Source organism: Chrysoperla carnea, chromosome 3, assembly GCF_905475395.1.
Source record: "Chrysoperla carnea chromosome 3, inChrCarn1.1, whole genome shotgun sequence".
NCBI lineage: Eukaryota > Metazoa > Arthropoda > Insecta > Neuroptera > Chrysopidae > Chrysoperla > Chrysoperla carnea.
Window position 1 is genome coordinate 15,541,450 of NC_058339.1, and position 10,570 is coordinate 15,552,019.

Here is a 10,570-nt window from a genome sequence, read left to right on the forward strand (position 1 = left end):
AAATTCAATAACGATGTGAATATTTTAATAATCGAAAACTGCATTGACGGCTTTATACATAATGTTTTCTTCAGAACATTACGAAATGTCTTTAAGTACATTTCACACAATCAAAACTGCCAAAATATCCAATAAAATAATCTAAAATATAATTCACGGATTCCTTTTTTTTCTATTATTTTGTTTACATGAAGTTTTCTGGAACATTTATTTAGTGAACTTTTTTTCACTTTAATTTTGAATCAACCCAAGTAAACTTAGTAAATTTAGTCCCAAGTTTGTAACGCTTAAAAATATTGATGCTATGAAATTTTGGTATAGGTGTTCATAGAATCACCTAAACAGTCCATTTCCGGTTGTCTGTCTGTCTGTCTATCTGCCGTCTGTCTGTCGTCTGTCCGTCTGTCATCACGATTACTCAAAAACGAAAAGAGATATCAAGCTAAAATTTTATAGCGTGCTGAGGACGTAAAAAGTGAGGTCGAATTCGTAAATGAGCAACATAGGTCAATTGAGGTCGAGTACGTGGTATTTATTACAATAACTATGTCTATGCTCGAAGTCAATAAAAAATGCATCCTTATATATATTATAATATTTATTTTGTGTAATATATTAAAATTATCCCAAAATTTTATAAAAGTTTCGTCACTGTATGCGTATTATGAATTTATCAGCGAACTTATACAAATATATATGGAGATTTCTGTTTTACACTTGTTGGACAATTTCATTTTGAAAATCAATAACTTTAAAAGTATAATAATTGATATTTTAATTTTGTTTTAATAATGGCCAACAATTTAACACCTGTAATACATATTGAACAAGGATTAATTCGTGGACAAATTGTTGATAATTTAAAAGATGGTGAATATTGGGTGTTTCAAGGTATACCATATGCTGAACCACCGCTCAGGGAGTTGAGATTTAAGGTACGTTCTTTCAAAATTACGTAATTAAATAAGCTAATAACTTTTAGAATCTTTCGCTTTGGATAAACAAAACATGGCCTTAGACAAAAGTAAACGCTATTAAAAATAGTATATCGGGACTGACATCCTAGAGTAGAAAAATTCATGACTGATCAATCTGACTAAGAAAGAATATTTTGTAGCTAATTTTAGAATTTTTGAAAATACAAATTTGCTTTTGTATCAATAAAGAATACGAATTCTTACGAATGCTAGATTTTTAGCCCAGTTAGTATTCGATTTCTGTTATATTCTTGCGGAAAACGGCGCTTTTAATAGCATCGAAACGTAAAAATATGTCTATCTATAAATTGTAGAAAAATTTTTATTTTCTAGAATAGATCTAAGAAAATCTAAGATCTTTTTGATTTTGTCGAATTTATAATTGATATTTTAAAATAATTTCTCTTCATTACAAATTTCAGGATCCCGTTTTACCAAAATGTTGGACTGGTATATTCAAAGCAAATGTACAACATGAATGCTGTGTGTGTCACGACTTTTTTGACTCAAAAGAAATTATTGGAACAGAAGATTGTCTATATTTGGATATTCACACACCTAAGGTAAAATTGACGCATACTATTTATCGTCTGTTAAAAGACTTTTTGTAAAAAAATTTTACCAGAAAAGTAAGATTTCAACCATACTTGGAACTTTGTGAGTAGCTTCCTTTTGGTGAGCCTATCAAACTATCTCTACGACTTTGTGATATTTAAGCTAATGGTCTAAAAAATCGCAGTAGGTAATTGGCCAAACAATAAGCCACTTTAATAATTATTAAACAATTTTAGCAAAAGTGAACAATATATGAATTGAAAAACAAAAACGCTTAATGCTCGATGCAGTATTTTAGTTGGGCAAAATATTTTATTGCTTAAGAATTTTTAATGGTATATAAGTGGATATTGTATCCGATAAATTCCCTGCTTTTTTAGATCGTTCAGAGTTTTCTTAGACCGTTAGAGACTAGGAAAAAATAAACATACATTAGAAATCAGTCGTAAGAATTAATCATTAAATCAGTTTCTTTGTTTCAGGATGTAATTAACATTGCTAACCAAGATCATTTAAAACCTGTAATCGTGTTAATAACTGGTGTATTTACTTCAAAATCAATTTACAATTATGAAACCTTTTTAAAGAATGATGTTATTTTTGTTAATATACATTATCGAACAGGCATATTAGGTAAATACAAAAATAAAAATAACTTATCAATGAAACGTGTCAATTTTTGCGATAATAAAAATACAATAAAATTGGTCTTTTGTTTTATTAGGATTTTTATCATTTGAAGATGATAATTTACAAATATCAGGAAATGCCGGTTTAAAAGATATCACAATGGCATTAAATTGGATTAATGTAAATATCTCCAAATTTGGTGGTGATCGTAATAATGTCACTGTTTTGGGTATTGGCTTGGGTGCATCTTATGCTCATTTAATATCAATGACACCAAAAGGAAAAAATTTATTTAATAAGTTAATATTAATTAGTGGTTCTGCGATATTACCGTGGACATCATATAAGAAACGCACAGACTTAATAGCAGAGAAATTAGACTGTAATTGTAATGAAGAATACAATATGTACAAAAAATTACAATCTTTAACATCAAGACAATTAATCGAAACATTTTCAGACGTTGAGGTTTGTATTTTGTTGCCACACTTGCTATAAACTATGGTTCGGTGATACTGCGAAAAATCTTATTATCTCCAAACTTATCATTTTTGGGCTGGCTTTTTTTTCTGAAATAGAAAGAAATATTATGAACACCCAGATTGTGACTTAGTAAAAAAAAACTAAAAGTACTAGGTTTAAGTAAAAACAAGTAAAAAGTGCATGCTTTGAAACGAATTTTTTATAGTTCACTTTTGATCTCAAAACAGTCCAAAATTCCAAGTAAAAATTTTTAGTAGAGGTTTGTTTTCCATTTTTTGCAACCAAGATCTTCCATACGATAAGCACAAAGTAATCAAGTGACAAAAAGGTTGAAATAAGGACATGATTTTATAAGAAAGTAGGACAATTTTCAGGCAAAAAATATGTGCACTAGACTAAGAATGAAAAAGTAAGAGGGATTCGAAAATTGAAAACAAATTTCTCAACCTGTTTTCTATACATAGCTAACAGGGCTGAAGTAAACAAAAAAAAAGACAAGCGCAGTTTTTCCAAATCTAGTTTTAATTATCATATTACGATTATTCATTTTTTTTTCTTCCCATAGAATCTTTATAGTGTACCTGTAATTGAAAAAAAGTATCTTCAAAATGCAATCATAACTGAAGATCCTACATTTTTATTGACAGAGGGCAAATATCAACACTTACCAATAATGATTGGTTATGGTTCGAACGAGGCATTGTTACTTGAGAAATTTCAAACAGAAATTACACCAGATACTAATAATTACGAACTTTTTGTAACACCAGAATTTAATGTTAAACGTGGTACACGATTATGTAAAGAAATTGGTAAAGAAATTAAACAATTTTATTATGGTGAGAGTTTGCCATCGAAAAGCGATTTGGAAACGTATCATAGGGTGAGCGAAGAAATTTTCGTAAAGTTTAAGAATCAAATAATAAAAGATTTATCTTACAATGAAAAAAGTCTGTGATTCATAATTATACTTTGTAGCAGAAGACTTATAAGTTCTCTGTTTTTAAAAACTTTAACATGTACTTATTTTTGGGTTAAGAAAAGTTCTTAGGCATCCAAACGCCAGTTAAAGCTAACCAAAACAACGTTTGATTGTAGGTATTTTAAAAACTTCTTTTTTTTTAAATTTTCAGTTAATCACAGACATATTTGTATTTCGCGGTATTGATTCAACAGTTAAAATAATTAAGAAAAAAAGTCGAAAATCATTATTTTTATTCCAATTTTCAACAAATGGAAGATGGAATTTGTATAAAAATTTAAAAAATATCTCTCATAACGGTAAGTTTCTTGGCTCCCGAGTATTTTTATTTAGTTTCACTACGGCAAATATTTCCTGAACATGTTAGACAGGACCGTAGGATTTTTGAGGTTCAAGAAATGTTAGCCAATTTTACTAAAATAACGCCAAACATCAATTGTATCATTGTCGTCAATGTCGTTTCCCTGTTTTTCGATAACACAAACGTAAAAATTGGAAGTTGAAATGTAGAAACCCTTTCGAGAGTTGCAAGCTTCTTGTCACTTTTACTCTCATCACTTAATAATCTCATCACTTTTTTTTAACATAAAGTTATGGCAAGCCAAAAAAAGGGTTGCCAACCCGAAAATCGAAAGTCAAGTCTCTGATGGTAATACAGTGCACTCTAAGCAGGGCTACAATATCAATTTTCTTCTTCACAAAACTATAAATTTATCAATCCTCTTAAAGGCAGACAAAATGAATCACAAAATTTTGATTTCATAATAAACTGAATATTTTACTTTACTTTTAGGAGCATGCTATCCAGATTTAATTGGTTACTTATTTAAATACCCCGAACATCCTATAGTAGAAAATGACAGTATGGAAGAAAGAATACACAGTCAATTAGTCACAATGTTTTGCAATTTTGTTAAAACTAAGGATCCTAAAGCGATTGAGGATGATTCATTACCAATTAAATGGTATCCAGTCACAAAAAAAGATTATAATTATATTGAAATTAGTGATAATCTATTATTAAAAACAAATCCCGGGAAAAAAACTTGTGATTTTTGGGATGATTTAAATACATATGTAAAAAGTCGTTCTTTTAAATAAATTTTATCGTAACATTTATTTGCTTCATTATTACAAAATTTTATAGCATAATACATACCATCATCTCAATCCGAGTTCAGCCCTCGAAATATCGAAAAAAATAGTAATTACGGTATTCTGATACCCTAAAAATTAAAATGAGGCCAAAAAATTACAATTTTATTTATCTTTTATTTGTGAAAAAATTCTTATCGATTCCCTGTACGGTTTATGAGCAAGTAAGTATCAAAGTCAGTATTTTTACCCAAATTACAGTAATACTTTAAAAAACTTAAAAATCTACCAAAGTTAAATGTTTGATTTGACTTTTTGTGGTAAAATAAGGTAATAAAGAAAAAAGAGGTAGCTGTATTCATTTGCCCCGTGATTACAGTTACCCCATTTCATCCCACCCCTTAAAAAAGTTTCTATACCAAAAGATATGTAATACACTGACAGTACATAAATTTTAATGATTTTTAGAACATTAATTAAAAACTAAATTAAATAGTTTAAACCTACAAAGTGATTTTTTCAGAAACGTAATGGAAACAAACACGTATCTGTTCATTTTTAACCCTCGAACTAAAAAAATGGGTGTTATAAGCTTGGTCGCTATATGTGTGTGTGTGTCTGTCTGTCTGTCTGTGGCATCGCAGTACCCAAACCGATTAACCGATTTTAATTTCATTTGTTTCGTTTGAAAGGTAATTTAATGGAGATTGTTTTTAGTCAAAAACTATTTTTATTTTTGCCAAATGTACCTTAGTAAATATTTCCTTAAAAAAATATGCATGCCCAACTAAAAAAAAAAAAAAAGATGTCTCCTGTTGCCTATGAAGACGTTCGCCCCCTTATAAAAAATCTATACATCTTATATAATATTTCTCTGGCCTCATCTGGAGGTTTTTCTGTCACATCACGAGATCTTCCTTATTCCTTTATCAAATTCCACGATTTACCCCTCATTTATAAACCTTACCGTGCTGGTTAATAACGAAAAATAGATTAACGATCTAAAAATGTACCGATGAAGATAAAACACTCTATAGAGAAATAATATTGATGATATTTAATTTTGTTTAGTATGTAATTTGTAAATCATATCTGTAATAAAATTGCCTATAATGGAAAAGAAAATAAATTACTGTAGATATTTTTGGCCACGGGTACCACACAGTACTGTCTATTCATTTTGCCTAACAAGTGCAATTTACAAAAATTTAAAAAAACCCCGACAAATTTTTCGAGTACGGAGCTCTAACCTCGCACTTGAAACAAAATCTAACAAGAATCTTCATTAACGATGTTCCAGCATGGTATTTGCAGTTTCTATGTTAAAGCAATGGTACAATTTTTTTTTCGACAGAATTTAACGAAAAATTAAATTTAAGAATTTAATAATGCTTACTATTAATTCCCAAAGTTTCAGAAATTTTGACCGTTTAAAATGGGAAATAATTATGCCAACGTCCCAATTTCGATCAATTTACGTCAAAATTAATATCTCGAAAGTGAAAATTAATTTCTAAATTTTTTTTTTAGAATTGTATTGTATAAACATTTTTTTCTACTTTTTCTTCAATATATAATAATATCATAAAAAATAGTGGAGAGACCAGACATTTTACATGCTTTAAATGGGACATGACCCTCAAAATCGCGAACTTTGTCTTTAAATATCTCGCGATCTAAACGGTCAAAAATTATGAAATTTTAGGAATTCATAAATAAAGCTATTATAAACCCGAGAAAAAAAATTCGGCCAAATCTGTCGAAAAGTGATTTCATGCTGGTACTACCTTAAATCACCTTTTTCCTTAAAAGCATTTTAAAGATCTTCGCCAGTTTTTTTGTTTTTTTCTGGTATGGAACCCTAAACTCGCACTTGAAACAAAGCTAAGAACACTCTCCGATAAATTACCTTTCAAATGAAACCAAAAAAATTGGCATATCGCTACGATGCCACAGACAGACATAAAAATGCGCAAATATGATGTTGCGTTTATTATTTTTACACTCGGTTTTCCAAATATTAACGAAAGTTTTTAAAAAATTACCCTGTATATTTTAATTAACAAACGCCTATATTTACATCATATATGTACTAAGTTTGCTCTATACATTGTACTTGTAGTAGGTAGGTAGGTAGGTAGGTAGGTAGATAGATATACATACGTAGGTAAGTATAGAATATGTATTATAATAATGATTTTTATTTAAATATTATTATGACATTATAAGGTGGTAAGCACTTAGTTAAAATTAATTATGTTTATGGTAATTAGTAAAGGAACTGAATTTTAGTATTACTCGTCGTCACTTTAAAACATTACACAGATGGTGTATACGTCTTTTTAGGTAACAAGATAAGATTGAAACAAATAGATAGATAGATAGACATACACAAAGTATATCGTATCGTATCGTATCGTATCGTACGTATATTATGGTATATAAATAAAGTATGGTAGGTATGGTATGTGGTATATAGATTCGATTATTACTATATATACTACAGTTATTTAAGGCATATCCAAATTTTATCCATTTTTTTAAAACTAAGTATGTAATCCTACTAAATTTGTGATGAAAATTAACCTAGTTCTAATAGGTTTCCAGAATGTGGCATCCTGGGTCCGGAATTCAACACATAAGTTATAACTAACCAAAAATTGGCATCACAGCTGAAAAAATGTCTAAAAATTAGAAGTTTTAAAAAAAATTTCCAATAAGATCGGATCAAATTTGCCTGCGTTATCAAAAAAATCTAATTTTTAAACTTTAGACGTCATCAGAATCCAAAAAATTTAATTTTACTATATCACATCTAAATTTTATCCAATTTGGATAAATCAAGTATGTAATCCTACTAAATTTGGGTCATACTTTTCAAATTTGTTATCAAAATTAACCTAGTTCTAATAGGTTTCCAGAATGTGGCATCCTGGTTCCGGAATTCAGCATATAAGTGATAACTAGCGTAAAACTGTTATCACAGCTGAAAAGAATGGCCCAAAATTAGTGGGTTTCAAAAAAAATTCCAATTAGATTGGATTAAATTTGCCTGCGTTATCAAAAAAATCTAATTTTTAAACTTTATGACGTCATCAGAATCCAAAAAATTTAATTTTACTATATCACATCTAAATTTTATCCAATTTTGATAAACCAAGTATGTAATTCTACTTAATTTGGGTCATACTTTTCAAATTTGTGATCAAAATCAACCTAGCTATAATAGGTTTCAAGAATTTTTGAGTCCTGGTTCCGGAATAAAGCACATTAATGACAATTAGCGAAAAATTGACATCACAGCTAAAAAGAATGACCCAAAATGAGTGGATTTCAAAAAAAAAATCCAATAAAATCGGATCAAATTTGCCTGTGTTATCAAAAAAAATAGAATTTATTAACTTCATGACGTCATCAGAATCCAAAAAATTTAATTTTACTGTATCATATCCCAATTTTATGCAATTTTGATAAACCAAGTATGTAATCCTACTAAATTTGGGTCATACTTTTCAAATTTGTGGTCAAAATAAGTAAGTTTCAAGAATGTTAAGTCCTGATCCCGGAATTAAGCACATTAGTGATAACTAGCGAAAAATTCGACATCACAGGTAAAAAGACTGACCCAAAGGGTTTTCAAAAAAAATATCAATAGGATCGGATCCAATTTGCCTGTGTTATCAAAAAACTTCTAATTTTTTTACCTTATGACGTTATCAGAACCACTTAAATATGACAAGTTTATAAAATTTGTATTACCAGCGAATAAGTAATGATTTTGCTTATGGCAATTTTTTTAATTTTAAGAATTTATAGCGTTTTGCAATTAAGTTGGCTTTTTATGGTTACAGACCTTATTTTACATACTAAACTCTACATGTCTCTTTAAGTTTACCTTCTTTAGACGTAGTGAGAAGTGAAAAACCCAAAATGAGTGTACTAATAGTGGTGGATATGCATACATAGATAGATCGCATCGTAGTCATAGTCATACTCATCATCTTAAAATACAATCTTCTTGAAACTAGACGTTTCTAACATACACATAAATACTAAATCATACTCTCTAATAAACTATAACCAAACATACACATTGGTATAGCAGCATAACTCTACATAAATACTCTACTCAAGTATAATATATGATTTACCGTACGTGTACATATATAATATTCAAGTAGATCAAATATACAGGTTCGGAGTATATATCTATCTACCTCTTTGGAAGTTCAGTTTTAAACTCTATAATAAGAAATATTGTTAAAATTAAAGCAATTTTTCTGACATGTAAATATCTCGATATAATTGGGACAGAAGAATGGTTTAAGATTCATTTTCAAAAACTTTGCTATTCAAATAACTTCTACCGAAAATAACAAAAAAAATGCTCAATTTTGTGCTTTTTGGATCTAATTTGGCTGCAGTTATATGAAACTTCAAATATTCCGATATTTCAGAAACTCTGCATTCAATCATTAAATTAACCTGATTTTTATAGTTTTTGGATCAAAATTACCCCATTGGGATTCATCAAATTCCCAAACAAAAATTTGTTTTCCAATTTTCTCGATTTTTTCAAAGGGGTACCCCTTAAAAAATTTCAAAAAATTTTTGGAATCTCCAATTTCGATAAAACTCAGTATATAAGGTAATTTTGACCCAGAAAATATAAAAATCGGGTTCATTTGTTCACTGGTCGAATATTTTTTGAGATACGGACTAAAATCGATCCAAATATTGCGATATTTCAGAAACTGTGCATCCAATCATTAAACTAACTTGATTTTAATACTTTTTGAATCAAAATTACCCTGTCCACCGAGTTTCATCAAATTCCCAAACAAAAATTTTTTTTCCGATCTCGATTTTTTCAAAGGGGTACCCCTTAAAGAAATTTAAAAAAATCGAAATTTTTAACAGCGCCTACGCAAGCAGAGAAAAACGATCACTATCATTATAGCATAGAAAGTATACAAAGGGTTCGGTTCATATTTAAAAAAAAAAATAAATAAATAAAGTACACAAATAGAGTTTATATATTATTCGAGCTTTTACGGAAGCTCAACAAAAATATCAAATTTACATTGCTCTAACTTTTCATGATAGTCGATGAGAGTCAATAAAGGAATTTTATGTATTCGCTACAAAACATTTTCAAAATCAAACATAATAAAATCGACATCCGATACAATTGAAAAAGGAAAACTTTTACTCACTAACATAATAATATAATATTGAGCCAGAAGAATCAACAACAAAAAACATGTTTTGATCAAGATATATGGTCGACCTGGTTTTATGTGGGTTTTTATTTGTATTGTTCATATTGGATATTTAGTAGAGTGTAACAAGAACTGACTACTAGCTGGTAGTAGTACATAGTACTATATGTTCTATAAACTGTACTACTGCTGCACTATCTCCATTCAAATAGATAAATACAACCGCTATGCCACCACCATCATCATCGTCAGAGAGCTAACTTACTCTAACTCTTTAGTCCCAGCCCTAGTTCCATTCACCATATGTTTGGTGTGTATGTATAGTAAACGAGAGCCGTAAGGTATAAATATCTAAAAATTTCGGAATCCTGCGAAAAAATTGTACGACTATATTGTTTAAAGCTTACTTAAAGAAGTTAAAAACAAAAATTCGTGCGATCTTACCAAGGGAGTGGACCCAATTTTTACTGAAAATGACGGGAATCGATATAGAAATGAATTCTAAGCAAAAAAAGTTATTAAAACATATTTCGAAAAGTCCATACTTCCCGAGTTACTGGCAATTGCAATTCGGAATATTTAACGTCGAATAATAGAAAAATTTGACTTTTTTTGAACAAAATTTA

At 29.1% G+C, this 10,570-nt stretch overlaps 1 protein-coding gene across 1 annotated transcript; it reads left to right on the top strand.

Annotated features, from left to right (window-relative positions):
- Nucleotides 1-742: 742 nt before the first annotated feature.
- LOC123295536 (esterase FE4-like) lies at nucleotides 743-4,746 on the top strand. Its single transcript, XM_044876920.1, has 7 exons — nucleotides 743-935; nucleotides 1,400-1,540; nucleotides 2,015-2,165; nucleotides 2,257-2,630; nucleotides 3,211-3,528; nucleotides 3,779-3,926; nucleotides 4,421-4,746. Exons 1-7 carry the CDS (start codon nucleotides 792-794, stop codon nucleotides 4,726-4,728), a joined length of 1,584 nt encoding a protein of 527 aa, XP_044732855.1. The 5' UTR covers nucleotides 743-791; the 3' UTR covers nucleotides 4,729-4,746.
- Nucleotides 4,747-10,570: the final 5,824 nt, after the last annotated feature.